The sequence below is a fragment of the Scyliorhinus torazame genome, chromosome 22 (assembly GCF_047496885.1).
Source record: "Scyliorhinus torazame isolate Kashiwa2021f chromosome 22, sScyTor2.1, whole genome shotgun sequence".
Taxonomy (NCBI): Eukaryota; Metazoa; Chordata; class Chondrichthyes; order Carcharhiniformes; family Scyliorhinidae; genus Scyliorhinus; species Scyliorhinus torazame.
The window spans coordinates 12,139,107-12,160,658 of NC_092728.1; the positions used below are offsets into that span (position 1 = coordinate 12,139,107).

The 21,552-nt window shown below is 49.4% G+C and overlaps 2 protein-coding genes across 10 annotated transcripts in view; both read left to right on the forward strand.

Annotated features, from left to right (window-relative positions):
* The first annotated feature begins 1,097 nt into the window (after positions 1-1,097).
* LOC140399431 (E3 ubiquitin-protein ligase HUWE1-like) lies at positions 1,098-19,485 on the forward strand. Its single transcript, XM_072489008.1, has 9 exons — positions 1,098-1,173; positions 5,331-5,429; positions 6,843-7,049; positions 7,143-7,295; positions 8,844-8,906; positions 10,665-10,742; positions 15,432-15,482; positions 16,530-16,598; positions 19,387-19,485. The coding sequence occupies exons 1-9, from the start codon at positions 1,129-1,131 to the stop codon at positions 19,483-19,485; spliced, it is 864 nt and encodes a 287-aa protein (XP_072345109.1). The 5' UTR covers positions 1,098-1,128.
* Positions 19,486-20,617: 1,132 nt separating this feature from the next.
* huwe1 (HECT, UBA and WWE domain containing E3 ubiquitin protein ligase 1) overlaps positions 20,618-21,552 on the forward strand; it is a 262,886-nt gene continuing 261,951 nt past the window's right edge. For all 9 annotated transcript variants that reach the window (XM_072487894.1, XM_072487901.1, XM_072487897.1 and 6 more), the window contains exon 1: positions 20,618-20,719. In XM_072487894.1, coding sequence (XP_072343995.1) covers positions 20,717-20,719 — 3 coding nt within the window. In that variant the 5' untranslated portion in view covers positions 20,618-20,716. The remainder of the gene's footprint in view (positions 20,720-21,552) is intronic.

A 21,552-nucleotide genomic window follows, 5' to 3' on the forward strand; every position in this document is an offset into this window, starting at 1 on the left:
AGGGGGTGCGTGCTCTGGGCAGGGGGTGCATGCTCTGGGCAGGGGGTGCGTGCTCTGGGCAGGGGGTGCGTGCTCTGGGCAGGGGGTGCGTGCTCTGGGCAGGGGGTGCGTGCTCTGGGCAGGGGGTGCGTGCTCTGGGCAGGGGGTGCGTGCTCTGGGCAGGGGGTGCGTGCTCTGGGCAGGGGGTGCGCGCTCTGGGCAGGGGGTGCGCGCTCTGGGCAGGGGGTGCGCGCTCTGGGCAGGGGGTGCGCGCTCTGGGCAGGGGGTGCGCGCTCTGGGCAGGGGGTGCGCGCTCTGGGCAGGGGGTGCGCGCTCTGGGCAGGGGGTGCGCGCTCTGGGCAGGGGGTGCGCGCTCTGGGCAGGGGGTGCGCGCTCTGGGCAGGGGGTGCGCGCTCTGGGCAGGGGGTGCGCGCTCTGGGCAGGGGGTGCGCGCTCTGGGCAGGGGGTGCGCGCTCTGGGCAGGGGGTGCGCGCTCTGGGCAGGGGGTGCGCGCTCTGGGCAGGGGGTGCGCGCTCTGGGCAGGGGGTGCGCGCTCTGGGCAGGGGGCGCGCGCTCTGGGCAGGGGGCGCGCGCTCTGGGCAGGGGGCGCGCGCTCTGGGCAGGGGGCGCGCGCTCTGGGCAGGGGGCGCGCGCTCTGGGCAGGGGGCGCGCGCTCTGGGCAGATTGAGGTTGCAGCCATGGTGCTGGGAGTGTGGTGCGTTCTTCGGGCTTTACTTCTCCAAATGGGTTTCTAAAAATTTCCTGCAGGTCGAATCTTGTATTGTTTTTTAAAAATAAATGTCAAGACCCCAATTAATTTTTTTCCATTAAGGAGCAATTTAGCATGGCCAATCCACCTACCCTGCATATCTCTGTGTTGTGGGGGTGAAACCCACGCAAACATGGGGAGAATGTGCAAACTCCACACGGACAGTGACCCAGAGCCGGGATCGAACCTGGGACCTCGGCGCTGTGAGGCATTAGGACGAACCCACTGCGCCACCGTGCTGCCTGTCATTGTTTTTAAACAAACAAGAAAAACTGTGCATATGTTTTATCCCCTTCAAAACAAAGATGGTCAAATCTTGCTGCCTGTTTAAACGCTTCTCCTTTCCTTGCAGAACTAGACTGTAGAAACAAAAAGAAAAGATGAAAGTCGACAGAACGAAGCTGAAGAAAACACCAACTGAAGCGGTGAGTTTGGAAGTTTAAGGAAACCCCTCACTCGGAATTAAGTAACGGACTGTGTTTCGAGCCACTGGCCACCGTACGGTCTGCGAGCGTGCTAAGACTAGGAGCGGGAGTTGGACCACTCAGCCCCTTGACCCTGCCGTTCAGTTAGATCGTGACTGACCGGCCCGTCAGTGCCCTTTCCCCAGCTTTATCTTTGTGCCCTTTTATAAGGGGCACTTCAGAAACTCCTCCGTACATCCAGCGTCGCTGGGGCAGCACCTCCTGCAGCTTGTGCCACCGAGAAGGTGGAAGTGTTTACCCCAGGAGGGTTGTGGATATTTAGTCGTTGATTGATGCATGTTGTTTTGTTTTAATTTAGAGTACCCAATTAATTTTTTCCAATTAAGGGGCAAGTTAGCATGACCAATCCACCCATCCTGCACATCTTTGGGTTGTGGGGGCGAAGCCCACGCAAACATGGGGAGACTGTGCAAACTCCACACGGTCAGTGATCCAGAGCCAGGATTGAACCTGGGACCTCGGCGCTGTGAGGCAGCTGTGCTAACTAACCACTGCCACTGTGCTACCCCAATTGATGCATGTTTAGGTGGTAAGGGAATCCAAGGAGGAGACAGAAAGTGCCTCTTTCGCCTGCAGCAGCACAAGATTAAGGAGCAGAAGGAGGCCATTTGGCCCCTTAAGCGTGCTGCACCTTTCAGTAAGATCGTGGCAAATCCGATTGTGGTCTGAACTCTGCATTTCCCATAACCCTTGACTCCCCTTGCTGGAAGGTAGGGGGAAGATTCCACAGACTCGCCACCCTTGGAGAAAATAAATTCCTCCTCGTCTCCATCTTCAATTGGAGACCCCTTATTCTCAAACTGTGCGCCCCCCACCCCCCATTAGGGGGAAACCTGCTCTCAGTATCCACCCCCAAACCTTCAGAATCTGATAAGTTTCAAGTTGATCACCTCTCATTCTTTGAAACTCCAATGGGTACAAACCCCCTTCATCTCAGGAATCGGTCCAGTGAACCTGTTCTGAACTGCTTCAAAAAGCCTCGATGGGACTGGAAATAATGGGGTTTTGCAAAACATTTTCACACTCTTCGGAAGATAATGGTGCAGCAGTACTTAATTCCATAGGCAACACCAGCTCTGCTTAAATTTGTACAATTCAACTGTTTGTTGTGGCAATAAAAGACTGCAAACAAGTGGGTAAACTGTACCATAAATTTCCCTTGTGCACCACTCCAGTTTTCCACACCATCAACTTTACTTTCCCCTCTCAACCCTTCCGACTCCCCTTTAGCTGTTCCTTCACATTGTGCGTTTTAACAGCCACAGGGCCAGGTAATTGCTCTCGAGTACCGACTCCCACTGTCTCAAGACCTACCTGTTGTTTTCCAACTAAAGTGGCTGGTGGGTTTGGGCAAATTCTCCTGCGAGAAACCCTTTTGAGGCACGCCGTGCGCGGCATTTGCTGGAGGTGCCCCCTGCCGAACATATGCACTTCCTACTGTGGCTTGCCTCTTGATCAAGGGCCATTTCTCCACCCGATAGATGCTGCTGCAGCCCCCGCGGTGCTTCTGTGCTGAGGGCAATCCGCATCATGTGGTGGCTGCTGCGAGATGACATGGAATTCCCCCTCTCCTCGCTTTCCCGACTGAGGCTCTTGCCTGGAATCCCCGCTCTTGTAAAATGTGACTGTTAACTTGATGACCAGGATTCAGGGATTCCACCCCTGGGGCACTAAGTCTGTAAAATAGTGCTATTGATTTTTTTTTGGTTTAATGTTTGACTGCAAGGTCTGTATCATAAATATCTGCCTGGAGTAGAGCGTATGCGTCTTCATTCCTTGTGGTCTGTTTTAAATGTGGTTTCCTCTCTCTACCTTCTCCCCCTGCTGTATTATTCATGTTTGTAATGAATGGCCGTCTTTGTATCTGGTCTCTCCCCCCCGCCACCGCCGCCAACTAAGCCAAGTCCTTCAGGACTGATGTTGCTGGTTCTCGGATCGAACCCGGGTCCTCGGCACTGTGACTCATTGTGTTTTTTAACAATCTGGTAGTTTCATACGCACCATTTCTGAGACCAGTCTTTAATTCTAGATTCAATTAAATTGCAATTTCTCTGCTGCGGTGGGTTTTGAACTCGTGTCTTCAGAGCGTGACTCCAGGCTCCTGGATTACTAGTCCAGTAAAATTGCCACTATGTCACTGTTCCTTGAATTCAAGTAAAACTGTTCTAAGATTGTTGCAGAGATTTTTTGGGGGATCTATTTTTCTTTGCACAGTGAGTTGGCTTCATTGCTGACATGCATGCATCGCAAACCTTGGCAGGGAATCTTAGATTATCCGTGTTTTGTTTTCGGATTGGTTGGCATGGCGATTTCCCCGAACATCCCCTACATGGCATTTAGTTTGGGCTAAGCCGAGATGAGCTTGGAATTTTCAGTACTGGTATTTTAACTCCTTTGTGGCTGCGATTCCAGTCCTTGATCTGCAATGGCAGATGTGGCCTGCATCTAAGGTACACCAAGGTTCACTGAATGAATACAAAAGCAAATTGCTGCGGATGCTGGAATCTGAAACAAATTCAGAAAATGCTGGAAATTCAGCAGGTCTGACAGCATCTGTGGAGAAAGAACGGGGCTAACATTTCGAGTCTGGATGACTCTGTCAGAGATTTTGTTTTCGTTCACCAAACGAATACCTGGGATGGAAGGATTGTCCTGTGGGGAAAGGTTAAGTGGACTTGGGCCTTTATTCTCTGGAGCTCAGAACAGAATGAGAGGTGATCTAATTAAACCGTACAAAATTCTTACAGGGTTCGACAGGATAGATGGCTGGTGGGGTCAAGAACCAAGGGTCTCAGAAAAAGCGGCAGGCCATTTAGGCCTGAGATGAGGAAGCATGTCTCCTTTGAGGGTGGTGAATGTTTGGAATTCACAGACCAGGAGGCTATGGAGCCTCAGACACGGCGTGTGTTCAAGACTCAGATTGAAAGATTTCAAGATATCAAGGGGTATGGGGGCTGTGCAAGAAAGTAGTGTAATGTTGATGTGGAAGATCAGCCATTGAATGGCAGAGCAGGCTCGAAAGACTGAATGGACTACCCCCAGCCTCCTATTTCTCACACTCTTTCAAAGGTGGTTTTGGTTAACCTGTCCTTGTTGCATGGAAACATCATGGGTTGCTGAACTCCTGAATTGCGCGCTCCCCCCCCCTCTCCAAAAAAGCCACAGTGCGAGCCTTTGAGTCGGAGGCTCAACTTGCGACAAGGTGGGTCTCTGCCTGGCAGGCAGTGATGACAAAGCAAACCTCTCATCATACTGCAAAGTGTTTTGCGGCCTCTAGAAGTGTGATCACATCCGATGTCGGAAAGCACGGCATCCAATTTATAAAAATAAAAAAAGTTTGCATACCCAATTCATTTTTTCCAATTGAGGGGCAATTTAGCGTGACCAATCCACCTACCATGCACATTTTTTTAGGATGTGGGGACGAAGCCCACGCAAACATGGGGAGAATGTACAAACTCCACACGGATAGTGACCCAGAGCCGGGATCGAACCTGGGACCTCGGCGTCATGAGGCAACAGTGCTACGGCATCCAATTTTGACACAGCGAGGTTCCTCAAATAAGTAGCCAGATAAGTTATGGGACCAAGTGTTTCCATGGGATAAATATCGACTCGGTTGTTTAATCTTTCATCCGCGAGGTGTCATCTGTGGCCACCGCAGCACTCCCTCGGGCGGCTCAAATCCCTGGAGGGTTCTCCTCCTTTTGAGTGAATTGCTGTACATGAAACTGAGGCTCACAGTTTTTTCATAAAGTGTCCATTTATCACTGACAGACACTTGTCAGTGACACTGGATTGAATGCTTTCCATGTGGGGAAGCCTGTGAGTTTTTATTGCAGTTGCTTTGGCCAGCCAATCTGCGGTGAGAGTCCAAGATTGACAGATATGCTGGTAAATATTTAAGCCAGTGAGGTTTTGGTGTGTTCAGACAGTGCTCACGTGCCGGTACTTTTAAAGTAGAAGAATTACTTCCTGTCAGATTAGGCCCCAGTTCCGTTCAAGTTGATTTCCTTATTGAGATAATTTTTTTGAAAAGAAAATGCAGCCAGAATTTGTCCCAAGCTGAGGCAACTGTCCTTTGCAATCCTCTACAGCCTGCCGACTGCCGAGCTCTGATTGATAAGCTGAAGGCCTGCAATGACGAACAGCTCCTCACAGAACTTCAGCAGATCAAGACATGGAATATTGGAAAGGTAGGTGTTGCAGCCATTGTGTGTGTGAGACTTTGAAATATGTCAGGTGTTCCTTCACTGTCGCTGGGTCAAAACCCTGGAACTCGCTCCCTAACTGCACCGTGGGTGTACCTACACCACACGGGGACTGCAGTGGGTTCAAGAAGGCGGTCATCCACCACTTTCTCGAGGAGAGCTTCCACATCTCCAGAAATAATAAAAGAGAGGTCTTTTACTGCTGACAACTGGTTAATTTGATTTTTGCCCTCTTATTCCCTCCACATGCTATCTTTTTCATTCACTTATGATCTGTTTTTCCTACCCTTTCCCAGTTTAAGTCTGGGCACTTCTGTAGTCGTCAGCTATGTAGAATTTGCAGCACATCAATGGGCCCAACATGCTGGTGTTTATGGTCCACACAAGCTTCCTCCTACTCTGCTTCATCTCAACCCATCCATGTATCCTTTTGTCCCTATCCCTCACTTAAATCACTTGATTTAACATTTAAGGGAAGCTATTTGCAGCCTCCAGTCCCTGTTCTGTGGAGTTCCACGTTCTCGTCATTGGCTTGTTTTTTAAATAATTCCTCTGAGGTCCCTGTTGGATTTGCTAGTGTTTTCCCCCTTGGGTTCATTGCCTTTAGTTCTGCATTTTCCCTATCTGACCTGATCTAAAGAGAGAAAACCAAGTCCGAAACTCGCATTGTTTCCCCATACTCCTGAATCTGTAATGGTGGCTGGCCTCACACTTCAATGTGGATGTCTTTCTGCTGCAACACATTAGCCCATCTGTATTTGATACTTGCTTTTAGCTTTGTACCCTCAAAGGTTGTCTCCTCTTCTCGTACTTTGAGAGAGGTGAGGTGGAAAGGGAAATTGGCCCGTGTTGCTGTGGAACACGATTGGGATCTTTTTAAAGGTGCAGAATACGTGATTGTGCTGAGAGACTGCTTCCACGGTTCAGAAGTCTCCTGTTGATCTGTATTTTTTTAAACATACGGTCGCACAGAAGGTGACCATTCGGCCCATTGTGTCTGCCCCAGCTGAGCAAGAGATATCCGGCCTGATTCCATTTTTCAGCTGTCTGCAGGCTTGTAGGTTTATGACGCTTCATCCGAGTACAATTTAAATACCATGAGGGTTTCTGCCTGGACAGTAGATGCTACGGAGTTCACATTCTGTGGTCCCCTTTGCTCAGGAAAACCAAAATGCCAGAGGCCTTGGATTTGTCAAAAAACGGACTTTCACATTCAAAGCAAAAGGACGAGTTAATTTATTTTTAAACTTGTTAAACTGGTTTCACGAATTGTCGACCTGGAGATGTTTTGTTTATTGGACGGACGGAAGGAGTAAGGTTGGCACTTTGTGTGCATTTTTGTCTGGGATTGTTGCTCCATTTCTACACTCCTGCTGTTTCCTCTCTTCCCCCTCTCAGTGCGAGCTGTACCACTGGGTGGACCTGCTGGACCGGTTCGATGGAATTTTGGCAGACGCTGGGCAGACTGTGGAAACCATGTCCTGGATGTTGGTGTGCGACAGGCCAGAAAACGAGCAGCTCAAAGCCCTCCTGCTGGCTGTCTTAAACTTCACGGCCCTGCTCATTGAGTACAGCTTCTCACGGCATCTGTACAGTTCCATCGAGGTGAGTACTCTGGGTACACTGCCGCCGCCAAGACTGAAACCGCATTCTAGAATATGAACAGAATGTGCTTAACTCCTCGCTCTTTCTTTGCAGCATCTGACTACTTTGTTAGCATCATGTGATATGCAAGTGGTGCTGGCTGTGCTAAACCTGCTGTATGTGTTCAGCAAAAGATCCAATTATATCACTCGACTTGGATCGGATAAGAGGACTCCATTGTTGTCGAGACTACAGCACTTAGCAGAGGTATGTTGCAAGCAACTTTCCCTTCCCTCGCTCCCTCCCCTCTTCCCCTCCCTTCCTCCCCTCCTTCCTTCCCCTTTTCCCCTCCTCCCTTTCGCCCTTCCCTCTCGATGTTTCCTGAACAGAAAGTGGGTTGTCCTCACCACCTCAAGCTGTTGGAGAAATTGTTTCTTGTGACCGCAAAGCTGAGATCAGCCGGAGGACGCAATCCGTGCAATTGTATGGGGGCCCCCATTTAAATGTTTTGTATTTTGAAGCTCGGTCAGCCGTCAAGATGCACGTCTGGATAAGGTGGACGTCTGGGTGACTAGTAACAACCCTGTAGGGAAAGGGCATGAAGTCAGACTTGGCAGAGACCGCACAGCTGAGATATAGGAACTTGCAGATAGGATGCTGGTATACGTTTGAAATAATCTGGTTGTTTGGGGGGGGGGGGGGTGGATGGTGGGACGGTGGGAGAGAGAGAGAGAGAGGGGAGAATCCAAAAATTCTTTCATGGGATGGGGGCCACGGTTACACTGCTGCCTCACAATGCACAGAACTCTGGTTCAATTCCAGCCTTGGATGACTGTCTGTGCAGTTAGTGCCATTCCATAGGGGCACAACCACATTACTGTGGGCCCGGAGTCATGTGTAGGCCAGACTGGGTAAGGATGGCAGATTTCCTTCCCCAAAGGACATTAATGAACCAGATGTTTTTTTAAGACAATTGATTTTTTTTGAAGTACCCAATTAATTTTTTTTTCCAATTAAGGGGCAATTTAGCGTGGCAATTCCACCTACCCTGCACGTCTTTGGGTTGTGGGGTGAGACCCACACAGACACGGGGAGAATTTGCCGATTCCACATGGACAGTGACCTGGGGCCGGGATCAAACCCGGGCCCTCGGCGCCGTGAGGCAGCAGTGCTAACCAATGCACCAACTTGCTGCCCCTTTTAAGACCATTGATGATGGTTTCAGGGGTCACGGTTACTGAGACCAGCTTCGTAATTCCGGATTTATTCATTGAATTTAAATTCTGCCAGATGCCATGGTGGGATTTGCTCCCGCGACTCCAGAGCATTAGATTGGGCCTCTGATTACTAGCCCGCTACGCCACCATCATGTTATACATTTCAAGAAGGTGGCCCAGATTGATGCCTCTGTGCATTACTGGCGGCAGTGGTGCAGTGTCACGCATGCTGCTCGCCACCCGTTGGTACTTTGCCGTCTGGCAGACTGCCTGAGCAAATTGGTAGGCGAAGAATTCCAGACGTGAACCATGGGACAATGGCGACTCAATGGCCCAGCTCTACACATCTAGCTCTGGTGGTCCTCACCAGAGGGGGAGGTGGTCTCTCTACCCGGTCAAATCCTTTTTCATCATTCAAGGCACTTTGTTTAGATCATCCCTCAGTTCAAGGGTGGAACCCAGGATTTATTTTTTAATCTGTATCATGTTTAGCGGCCCCCTGGATTAACGTGACTGAGCCATTGAGGAGCAAGATTTTACTTGAGGTTGAGCTTTTCCATTAAAAAACAAAAACAATTTGCAATCTGTCTTCCCACAGAGTTGGGGGGGAAAGGAGAATGGATTCGGCCTCGCGGAGTGCTGCCGTGACTTACAGATGTCGGTAAGTGCTGTGACAGAAAAATTGTGATTTAATCTGGGTGTGGGTATGCCCCGGCACGCAGGTAATGGCATTTCCGCGACTGCGAGGTGCCATTCGGCTAACTAAAATGTACCGGAGACAGCACCTCCCATTACCGCCTGCGTGTCTTGCAGCCTGCTGTCGCACCATGTAAAGCTATTCTGGACAGTCCTTTGGTTGCACAAGGAGGGGTATGGATAACTCTGCTCTGCGGCTGGACCTTGGAGTTGCTAGAGACCAGATGTCCCGTCCCTGTTTCCTGAGCCAGGCAGTGGAAGCAGCTGGCCATTTGTAAAGATGGCGATTACAAACCGTACGCCAGGGTGACATGTTGCAGCAACTTGTTAAATGTTGCACTGGAGCCCTTCCGACGTTTTATTTTGCAATACATTTTAATGAAATACAACTGTATCTCTTCGATCAAATCCCCACTTCCTCAGTGAGCCGTCTCCTCGGTGCTAGATGTAAACATGAAAACCTTGTGGAGCATCTGGTTCAGTGACGAATGTCGGCAAAAGTGAAGAAACCTCCAGTACACCTTAACTCTTGCTGCTTGGCATTTTAGGTCAGAACTGGTCGTGTAGAAAACTAAGCAACCGGTATCCCAGCAAAGCAAAAATTCAAATGCACTTGCCTCCCGTGTGTGCCCCCCTCCTCCTGCTTCCTGAATCTTGTCATATCCCAAGTGGCGGTGGTGAGAGCATGGCCTGAGCTTGCCTGGGTTAGAGTAGGATCAACAATGGATAGGCTTGGCTCGAATTGTTGGGAGGCCTATAGTGGCTCTGGCATCCCGGGACCCCCTTTGGAACTCTGTTTACCGTTCATAGTTCACCATGTGGTGGGTGACTCCAGTCCCTTGTAATCCGTTGCAGGCTAGGCTAGTTTTGCTCTTTTTAGTCTCTCTCTCTCTCTCTCTCTCTCTCTCTCTCTCTCTCTCTCTCTCTCTCTCTCTCTCTCTCTCCCTTTCCCTCCCCTCTCCCTACACCTCCCACTGCCCCAAGCCCTGCTACTCCTCCCCTCCCAGCAACCCCCTCGCATAGTGCCAGAAGAATTGCTGCGTCACTTTACAGGGCTGTAGAATGTGTGAGCATTCGAAATGTTCCAGAGTGGCAGTGTGAGAATGCTCCCGTTTCAATTATGAAAAGTGTGTATTTTATTTTTTCCTATGCAGTACAGTTAAAGAACAGCAAACGACGACGGCATGCAGCCCTGGAAATGAGCAAGAGTTGGTGCCTAGCACACTCTGCCGTGCAGTTGTACTGAGGCTTTTTGTATTTTATGCTTTTTTTAAAAAAAAGGCCTTTCAAAGGAGGACCGTTGTCCTGAAACTATTGGAAGAGGGGTTTGGGGGACTGGGTGGATGGATAAGAAAATCCTAACATGAGTGCTAGACCTGAAATTACTGCTCCCCCGCTGAGGAGTTTAACCTGGGTTTTGTGCACCAACCAATATCTTCCCCCCCGCCCCCTGTCCAATTTCCAGTGTCTTGCCAGTCCGTCAGGTCCCGGGGTACCACCAGCCTCTGATTCAACGTCAGGAGGGTTGGGAGATTCAGCCAATATCCCCCATCAGCCTTTGCCAGGCTCATTTTGGTATTCTAGGCGACCGTCGTAATTAAACATTAGCTAATTTAATATGTTGAAGTAACAACAGAAAGTAGCTCATGGAGGAGTGAGCAAAGCCATAAAACTGAAAATTGGGTATTAAATTCCCTCTTTTTTTTGTCCTTTTTTCATATAGAAATACCCACCTAGTGCAACAACACTACACTTTGAGTTCTATGCAGAGCCAAGTGCCGAGGTGAAGTTGGACAAAAAGGTGAGGTTTCGTTTTTTTTCACCCCAAAAATATTTTGAGCAGACACTAGTTTAAAATGCCGAGCCCAGAGCACTCAATCTCTCCCGCGCCTTTCACGTCCCCGTGATGTCCCAGTGAGCCTCGCAGCCATAGGGGCAAGTACTTTTTGCAGTGGAGTCACTGTCTTGTGGAGGGAAAGGCCACAGCCAGTTTGCGCACTGCAGACAGCAGTGAGGTGAACTGCCAGTTAAGGTGCCCCGGAGGTGTTGGCTGAGGGTTAAATATACGGGCCGAAGGAGAGGGGCGAACGCTCCCTGCTCCTCTTCCAGCCGTGGGAATTATTTACACCCACCCTGGCCAACAGACCAGGCCTCAGGTTAGCACCCTCCTTTTATGCTATCGACGGAGTCAGTCCCACACCGAGGAGGGCAGAGGGTTATCCACACTGGAGGATGGGGTGACTTCTAAACTCTTTCCCCCCCCCCCCCCCCTCCGCCCCCCGCCCCTGCCTATTGGGTGTTTGCTGACTTAAGTTGTACACACTAAATCCAAACGTGATTCCTGACCTCTGCTGAATGAGTGCAAGTCTGCTAGGGAGGAGGAAGTTACCAGGTGACACCCGTGTGCTTGAGAATCTTGCGGCAGGGTCTAGCTCAATTGTGGACTTCTTGACGTAGGGGCCATTCGGCCCCTCGAGCCTGTAGCATCATTCAGTTGGATCACACCGGACCTTGCCTCCCACCTGGCTTAATTTTCATACGCAACAAAATCTATCTTACAGTTTGCTATTGAGGCCTGCGGCCACCACAGCCTTTTGTAGGAGAGGGACGCCTTTGTGTGCAATAACTGCCATCTTGATATTACTCCTGATCTATTATTTTTCTAACACTAGAACGTAGAAATAGGAGGAGTCCATTCAACTCATCAGCCTGCGATCGTGGCATTTCTGTGACCTGATTCCTGACCCTGCCGTTGCCCCCATATCCCATAATGACTTTGGTTAGCAAACGTCTATAAGTTTCCGATTTAAAATTAACAGTTGATCCAGCATTAGTTGCTGTTCACAAACAAGAATTCCAAACATATACCCACCTTATGTTTCGAAGTATTTTCCAACTTCGTGGCTGAACTAAAAATACATGTTAGAAATATTCAGCAGCTCTGGCAGCACCTTTGGGGAAAGAAAGCAAGTTGATGTTTCTAGTCTGTAATGACTCCTCTTCACAACTCGCACTGGACCCGAAATGTTAACTCTGTTTCTCTTGGGCAGCAAGGTGGCGCAGTGGGTAGCACTGTTGCCTCACAGCGCTGAGGTCCCAGGTTCGATCCCAGCTCTGGGTCACTGTCCGTGTGCACATTCTCCCCGTGTTTGAGTGGATTTTGCCCTCACAATCCAAAGATGTGCAGAGTAGGTGCATAGGCCACGCTAATTTGCCCCTTAATTGGAATTTAAAAAAAAAAAATCTGAATTTAGAGTATCCAATTATTTTTTTTCCAATTAATGGGCAATTTAGCATGGCCAATCCATCTAAGGGGCTGGTTTAGCACAGTCAGCTAAACAGCTGGCTTGTAATGCAGAACAATGCCAGCAGCGTGGGTTCAATTCCGTACCAGCCTCCCCGAACAGGTGCCAGATGTGGCGACTAGGGGCTTTTCACAGTAACTTCATTGACGCCTACTTGTGACAATAAGCGATTATTATTATTACTATTATTACCCAGCACATCTTTAGGGTTGTGGGGTGAGACCCAGGCAGACACGGGGAGAATGTGCAAATTCCACACGGACAGTGACCCAGGGCCTTAGCGCCGTGAGGCAGCAGTGCTAACCACTGTGCCACCCTGCCGCCTGCGGCATTCCATTATTTTGATGATTTTCTGTACCTGATCCATGATGTATGAATGATTTGTACGCCCGCACCCCTCCTCTCCTTTTGTTCTCTCAAATAGTTTCTCTCTATCGACCCTATGGGATCATGTTTATTGTTTAAAATTTCTCTGTTAGATCCCCTCAACCACCAAACATGAGAGGAAGCAAACTGTGCTTGCGTGACTTGTCCTCGTAATTGAGTTCTCTAAGCCAAAAAACTGAGGAATTGCTGTGTAGATTTTTCAATGGCTGACTGGATGGAGGGTCGCCAGATAGACCTGGACCGGCACCCCAAAAGTCTGTGCCATGGGGAGTGGGTGATGGTCGGGGATGGCCCTAATTAATTGTATTTTGGATATCCCGTGCTTGGTATATGTAGACTTTGCGTATCGAGGGTCGGGCCATATCGGAAAGTGGGAATGTGGCTTCAGTCGTTAACTGATAGGAGTTGCAGGATTCCCTCCCTGATGGATGACATGGAGTGATGCATGGCTGCATCAATCCCGCTGCAAATGGATTTTTCAACAGGTTGTGTAAGGGGGCCCGCCTGGTGTGCAATGTGTTCATCAGGTTTCAAACTAGGCCAAGGTCATGCTTGCAAATTGTCGGCCATTGTTAAAGTAGAGATTTGGCCTGCAGGGGAATATCTGCTGTCACAGGTTTATAAACGGCCGTTGGTCACCTCGTGATGTCCCGTAGTGCTTCTGAACCAGTTAAGAGTTTTGTGCAGTCACTGCTCCAGTAATCAGCAATGTGATCAGATAATCTGTTCTCATGATGCTCCTTCAGGGATCAATATTGACCCGGACACCAGGGATAATGCTCCTCCTAAGGTAGCGTCATGGGACCTTTTAAGTCCACCTCCAAGGGCCGACATGGCTACGGTTTAGAATCGTAATCGAAAGCTAGAATCTCTTGACAGTGCAGCACTCCCTCAGCTCTGCACTCGAGTGTCAGCCCATGTTCTTTCTGCACTCGAGTGTCAGCCCATGTTCTTCGTGTGGCACAGTGTTGCATCACAACGCCAGGGTCCCAGGTTCGATTCCCCGCTGGGTCACTGTCTTGCTCATTCTCCCAGTGTCTATGTGGGTTTCCTCCAGGTGCTCTGGCTTCCTCCCACAGTCCAAAGACGTGCAGGTTCGGTAGATTTGGCCATGATAAAATTGACCTTTAGAGGGTGGCATGTGGCGCAGTGGTTAGCACTGGGACTACGGCGCGGCGCTGAGGATCCGGGTTCGATCCCAGCCCTGGGTCACTGTCCTTGTGGAGTTTGCATATTCACTCCCACAACCCAAAGATGCGCAGGTTAGGTGGATTGGCCACACTAAATTGCCCCTTAATTGGAAAAAAAAAATTGGGTACTCTTAAAATTTTTTTTTTTAAATTGACCTTTAGGATTCTATGATTCCAGCTCTGGACCTACAGCCTTTCTGTCTTAGATGAGAGAGCCACGGCTGACTCATCATGGTAAACAACTGATCTCGGTGTGCCTGTGACAGCGAGCCGGCCGTCTGCTCTTGGGAATGACGTGCTGGGCTGTGTACAGCGGTGTCTCGCATCAGCAACGTGACCTTGTTTGCTTTTAGATTCGAAAAGCTTTTCTGGACTCGGGAGAGCCACGGGTTCTCGTACTTGCTACGAACAATCCACTTGTATTTAAAACAAACTGGCGAACAACCGGGAGTGCAGTGCCTACCTGTAGAATGGCTGGTGGACATTGAGGGGGCCAAAACCTTGAGGCAAATGCTTTTTTTTTTTTTTGTTTAAAAAGGTGAAGGTCTTTCAATGACAGTTGAGTAACTGCACTTCTGATGCCGACAGGTTTAAAATCCTTAGTACGCAGGTCGTGGGCCCACGCCATAGTGGCTGACACTGCCACGTGCCTTCCGTCCGTCACTTGATGGGCCCCTCGAGGAGAGTAGTTATTTGTGTCTTGGTCTACCAAATGGCTGTAATGTTTGAGGTGTCACGGGAGTTTGGGAGGCAGAATTGGTACAGTTTCCCATCTGGGGGAGGTATGGCTTGCCAGTTGAGCAGTGTTTGGGGTTTGGCTGTGGGTGGGGCGAGAGGGGGGGCGGGGGGGGGGGGGGGGGGGGGGTTGCAGCCAAAGGTCAAGAATAAAGTGACAAAATTGGAGTAGGTCTTTTGGCCCCAGGAGCCTGCTCCACCGTTCCGTAAGGGCTTGGCTGATCATTAACTTCACCTTCCTGCACCCTCCTCATTATCCCTGGCTGCAGCATAGATTCAAAAGCCTGTCAATTTCAGCCTTGAATATCCTCACCGCACAGCATCCACAGCTCTCTGGGGTTGAGAATTCTGAAGATTCACAACTAGCTGACAAAATTTCCCTTAATCTCATACCCAAATGGACGACCCCTTATTCTGAGAATGTGGCCCTGTGTTCTAGATTCCCCAGCCAGGGGAAGGAGCATCCATCCCGTCTTGCCCTCTTCCAATTCCTTCTTATCCTTCCAAGCTCCAGGTATACACGCCTAAATTACCCTCTACACAGGACAGTCCACTTGACCATGTCTCCTTACTGAAAGAGACAGAAAACCCCCAGCTTCAGCAAAAGCCTCCCAACAGGATTGGATTTGCTTTGTATCGATGGGGTGGTAAACAGATTGGGTTTGCTTCAATTCCCCGCACATGACGATGGGGTGGTAAACAGATTGGGTTTGCTTCAATTCCCCGCACACCCGTGGTTTAACTGCTCGTTGCTTTCAATGGATCGGTTGCAGCTCCGAGTTCGGCGAGGGACTGCAACATTCTGCGATGTGGAGGAGCGTAGCATTGCTTCAACTTGTTGTAACCCGAATCTTGTAACCTCTTCTGTTATAGGCCACAGCAAACAACACACTACACTATATTCATATAGAGCAGTTAGATAAGGTGAGTGCTTCTAACTTTCTAAATTGCACTGTTGTGGAAAATGGGGTATGGCGTATTTGGGAGGAGGGGGATAGTGGGGAAAGGGGTGTAAATTACTAAGGAAATGCTGCAAATGCATGTCTGGCATGAAAGCCAACTGGGTTGACATTTTTGGTGTTGATTCGGTGGGCAAGCCTCTCCTCAGGAGCCACGTCACTGGATTGTCGGAATAGTTGGGACATGGAGTGACTTTATTTGTCTCCCTCTCCACTCCCTCCCTTGTGCAATGGCACTGAGGCCAGATGCGAGAAAGCAGATGCATAGATATGTATATACAGATACAGCAGTGTACTCCTTGGTATTGACACATTGGAAGTGAACACAAGGACAAACTGTGCAGCTCTTTTATCTCTTTTATCACAAACATGGATTATGTGTCCTCCAGCTGCAATTTCTGGGCAGCACGGTGGCACAGTGGTTAGCACTGCTGTCGCACGACGCCGAGATCCCAGGTATGATCCTGGCTCTGGGTCACTGTCCGTGTGGAGTTTGCACATTCTCCCCGTGTCTGCGTGGGTTTCGCCTCCACAACCCAAAGATGTGCACAGTAGGCGGATTGGTTACTCTAAATTGCCCCTTAATTGGAATAAATGAATTGGGTAGGGTAAGTTTATTTTTTAAAAAGTTGCAACTTCTATTTGTTTCTAAAAACTGGTTGTTACTTCCAAAGGTTTCTCTTTGGCCTTGCTTTCGCTAACGTGAGGTATGGGGAGGTGGCGGAAGGGCAGTATAGGTGGAGCAGTTTCTGCTGGGGTGGAGGTGGAGAGGGGAGGATGGTAGCGTACAAAGAAGGAGCATCACTTAATGGGGGAAGCAAAGAGCGGGAGTGGTAGTCAGCATTCACGTTCTGCAGCTTCAGGGCTGGGTTGGCACTTGGCCGCTGGGCTTCCCTACCTGTTGTGTTGCATCAAGCCTTTGGACTGTGAAGGTTCGTTTGCGAACTCTGGGCAAGAGTGTTTGTACCACGGAAGCTGCATTCTCATCGCTGGCTTTCTTTTCCGTTCTCAGATATCTGAAAGTCCTTCCGAAATTATGGAGTCCTTAACCAAAATGTACAGTATCCCAAAGGATAAGCAGGTGAGTTTTGCCGTCTTTGCACTTAGCTCTGCCCGATAAGTGGCAAGCATTCCAAGCCACTGGTGGGGGAGTGGCACGGTGGGAATATTTAGCGGTTGCATCAAAATACCTACCTCCAATGCTTTGTGTCTTCGGGGAGGGGCGAAGGGGTCTGGAGTGTTTTTTATTTTTAGATCAGGTCAAGAAGCCCCCTTTCGCTCTTGGGACCTGGGATTATGTGCAGTCCAAACTGATGAGAGGTGGAAACTGGCTAGGAGGTTCGGAAGTGAATTGTACTCTGCCATGCATCCAACCTCTTGTAACTAATTGCTAAGGCTTGCTAGATGAGGATGGACAAGTGGGAGAACTAGGGGGGGTTGGTGGTGGTTATTGGGAGGCTTTTGTGTGTAGTTTGTGCCTTGTTTTGATGGAGTGGGGTAAGAGATGAAAGAAAACATACAGGAGGAGGTCACGGACACTCCAATTAAGATCATATACCTCATTCTATTTTCCTATTGATTTCCGTGTCCCTCTATTTCCCCATAATATCCAAAAGTATCCACCAGTCTCAGTCTCTGATATTTTCATTGACTTGTGCATCCACAACCCCCTGGGGTCAAGAATTCCAAAGGTTCAAGACCCTTCCAAGTGAAGAAATTTCTCCTCTTCTCCCTCCAAAATGGCCGCCCCTTCTCCTGACACTGTGACTCCCGTGGTCCAGACTTTCCAGTCACGGGACGGGAAGTGGGAAAATAGCTTCCCAGCATGTCGTTTCAATGAGTTCACATCTCTTCTAAGCTCCAGAGATTATAGCCCCATTCTGCTCGATCTCTCCTCATTGGGCAGCCCTCCTTGCAGAATCCACCTGCTGTGGAAACCATTGAGTGTCTTTAAGACCGAGATAAGATAGGTTATTGACTAATAAGGGGACCGTGGTTACGGGGAGAAGGCAGGAGAACGCGGATGAGAAACACATCAGCCATGATCGAACCAACAACCATGATCGAATGGCGGAGCAGACTTGATGGAGGGAATGGCCTTATTCTGCTCCTATATCTTATGGTCCTTTGTATGGGTACACTGTTTCAAACCCCATTGTGGAACTAAATTCAGAATGACCAAATCTAGAATATAAATCGCCTCTAACAGTGACTGTGAAATTATCACTGATTGTGGTTAAAAACCCACCTGGTTCACTAATGTGCCTTTAGGAAAGAAATCTGCCGTCCTTACCCGGTCTGGCCTACATGTGACCCCCCCCGGTCTCACAGCAATGTGGCCGTCTCCTAACTGCCCCTCTAAAATGGCACTGGAGAGACTCCGTTCAAGGGGCAATCAGGATGGACAACAAAAGCTGGCCTTGCCTTCGATGCCCACGTCACATGAAATTAATAAATGCCAATGTGACCAGTGAGGAGGGCCTCGGTGTATATTTATCTTGGCACCTCGCACCATCCTGTACCGAAGCAAATAAAACAGCCAAATGATCCAAAACAAATAACGCATCTCTGCTTTGTGCCTTCGTTACTTTATTCAACCAATGCACCAAAGGATTAAATTTCACGCGCCATACTCCATGCTGACGGGTATTGAGAGCACGTGCCCAACGATGGTGTCTGTTGCTCAATGTCATGTATATATCCCCCCCCCCCCCCCCCCCCCCCCCCCCAACCAACGGACCAGTTGCCAGGCGCCTCCATTGCTAGTCCAGTGATATTGCCGCCACATCACCGTCTTTCCCCCTACAGTCAGGACTCCCTGGTTAGCGATGTGTGGTCAGTGGTCGGCGGCCCAGCATCTGATGGGAGCCTCATGTTGCAGGCCCGCCAAACAAGATAGCAACAGCGTTAAAAAGGCATCTTGACAAACATATCGCTGGGATGGGTATAGAGGGATGCGCCACAAGGAAGAGCTGAGGGTTTTGGCAAAGGTTGGTATCATGACCGGTAACAGGCTTGCAAGGGCCAAGGGCCTGTTCTTGTATTGTTCTTTGTTCACCGTATCGGGGTGCAGTTTGCCCAGGGCTGACGTCCTTAGCTGTGATTATATTTTTAAAAAATTGCCCCCCACCTTCCAAAATCCAGGACTTCAAATTGAATCACTCCACACATCGTTTTAGCGGGGTGCCAGAAATTGGGGAACTGCTGCTGCACAATGTGCTCAGCTTATGGGAGCGGAGCCTAAAGATTGCCATACTGAATGTCATCTACAGCCTGCACTAGTGATCCGGATAGCAGAGTTCTAACCTCACCCCGGCACTGGGGAAATTTAAATTCTCTTGCTTAAATAAATCTGGGATTACAAGGCTAGATGGGAGACTGTGGCATCGTGGTAATGTCACTGGGCTCGTAATTCAGAGGCCCGGGCTCGTAATTCAGAGGCCCAGGCTCGTGCTCTGGGGACACTCGTTCGAATCCCACCACGGCAGCTGGTGAAATGTCAGTTCAACAATGAAATCTGAATATACAACTAGTCTCTGTAATGGGCGAATGGTGACCGTGAATCGATTGTCATGAAACCCATGCAGGGCAAGAAATCTGCCGACGTTACTCGGTCTGGCCTTTATGTGACTCCGGGTGCCCAGAAGTGTGGTGACTCTTAGCTGTCCTCCAAAATGCCCTAGTGCGACACTCAGTTGTCCAAAGGTAGCTCCCCGTCACCCATCTCCAGGGCAGTGGATAATGGCAGTAGATACAAGAGGCTCCCACACCCCATGAGCAAATGAACCAAAACCTGTTACTCGAGGCAAATGCAGAATAATGCTGCAGGTTTTCCTGTTGTTACATGATGCCTGTTTTTTTTGTAACAGATGCTACTGTTTACACATATACGGCTAGCGCATGGCTTCTCAAATCATAAAAAGAGACTACAGGCAGTACAAGCTAGGCTACATGCCATCTCGATATAGGTAAGTAGTCGGAAGCACTTTGTTACGGCTGGGGAAGTAGTTACAGTTGGATGTCAAGGTTAGCGATCCATTCAGTGGCTTCAGCTGATGCAGTGCGAATGGTTGTGATGCCACCAAGGAACAGATTTCTTGAATCTCAGACAGGTTGTGGCTTTGTTAACTGTCCTTCAAGTAGGATTTTGTCCCTGTAGACATCTGGATGTTCAGTGTGTGCTTTCACGAGCAGCCACTAGAGCTCTGCTGGCCTCAATGCCCAAGAAATAATCCTCATGACTTCTCGGCAGTGCCTTCAACACATTTTGTGTGGCGGCACCTGAACCGGTTGAGCAGCAGTACTGTGTCCTTGGGTAAACCCTGGGATGAGCAAGGTGATGAGTTGCTCGCATGTTGGCTCTTCTCCCCCTGCTGGTACCGTTGGTTTCTGCATGAGATCCACTCTCATCTTGGCTTTGTGGCTCTGGTATTCTGGAAGAGTTGCAGCAGGTTAACATACGGTCAGAATTTGCATTGGGCTGTGGAGGGTGGTCCCCCCCCCCCCCCCCCCCCCGCCCCCCTTTTAGTGGAAGGCTGACACAACAGTTGTGGCACAGAGAATAATCTACCTCCCTCCCTGCAGTACAGGCCCTGTTTTTTAAAATAAAGGCAAGGTTATTTTATGCTCGTGTTTATATTTAGCCGTTCTGGCAGAAAGCACATTGCAAGAGACCTGCCACCTCTATGCGCTGCATTTCCTAGAAAGGCCTTACTGAGGCAGCACGGTGATGCAGTGGTTAGCATTGCTGCCTCACGGTGCCGAGGTTCCAGGTTCGATCCCGGCTCTGGGCCACTGTCCGTGTGGAGTTTGCACATTCTCCCTGTGTCTGCGTGGGTTTCATCCCCACAGCCCAAAGATGTGCCGGGTAGGTGGATTGGCCATGCTCAATTGCCCCTTAATTGAAAGAAATTAATTGGGTGCTCTAAAATTAAAAAAAAAAAGCAAGTCCTTGCTGGTTCAAATGAGGGAATGACTAGGAGATGCGATCACAGCTCGACTGCGATGCCTTTTACTGAGTAACTCTTAGATGGGAGAGGTGCTGGCTGGGGTTTATTATCTGCCAGGGTTTCTGACTCTTTTCACCATAACTTTTTCTCCAGTTTACTCCAATGCGCTCCAAGAGTCTGCCAATAGTTATTATACAACGGTTTGATAGAGGAGCTGGTGGATGTTCTACAGATTCCAGACAAACAGCTGATGGTGAGTATGCTGTAAAAGCATTTCTGTGAGAAAGTATTTTGTATGTTGCACTCTGAATCAAGTCCAAAGTAATGCTAAAAACTCTGGGTAGATGTGGAGGGAAATTGAAGTGAACTAATGGTTAATAGAGGACAGGAAAGGCTGGATGCAAAGTAGCAGCAGTGATTACGCTGGAGCTCTGGGAGGCTGCAGTTTGATTCTACCTTCCCCGCCCCTGCCTATGAGCACTCAGCTGGCCAGGCAGTGATGCTGTTACAGTTGACTTCAGCATCCCTCACCCACTCGGGCATTCGAACTGTTCCAGATTCCTTCGGGTGGGATAGGCCTGTATAGATGCGTGAGCGGAGGCGCAATTGGCCTGGATAAGTCGAGCCCCCCGAGTGGTTGACCAGCTTATGGACGCACCAGAGAATCTCCTGTATCTGTGCTCACAGGAGGTGGTATCAACACCAGTGGATTGTTGTGAGGAGAATAAATTGGCTTGTATTCTCGGTTGGAGTGTTTTCTCTCCTTACCTCTGAGTCCAACCTGGGCCGAGGAGAATTGGGTTTTCTGCCCTCAGCTGGAGTATTGCGTCCAGTTCTGGCGCTGCATGTTTGAAAGAGTCACAGAGCCGCACAGTGCAGAAAAGACCTTCAGCCATCGAGTCTGCAACGACCAGTAAATACCCATATCCTGTGCTAATCCCACTTACTGGTACTTCTCCCATATCCTTGGATGTGATAGTGTTTCAAGTGCTCATTCAAGTGCTTTTTAAGGTTTTAAGGTTTCCAGCCTCCACGACTTTCCCAGGCCGTACATTCCAGGTTCTCACCACCCTCTGAGTGAAACTT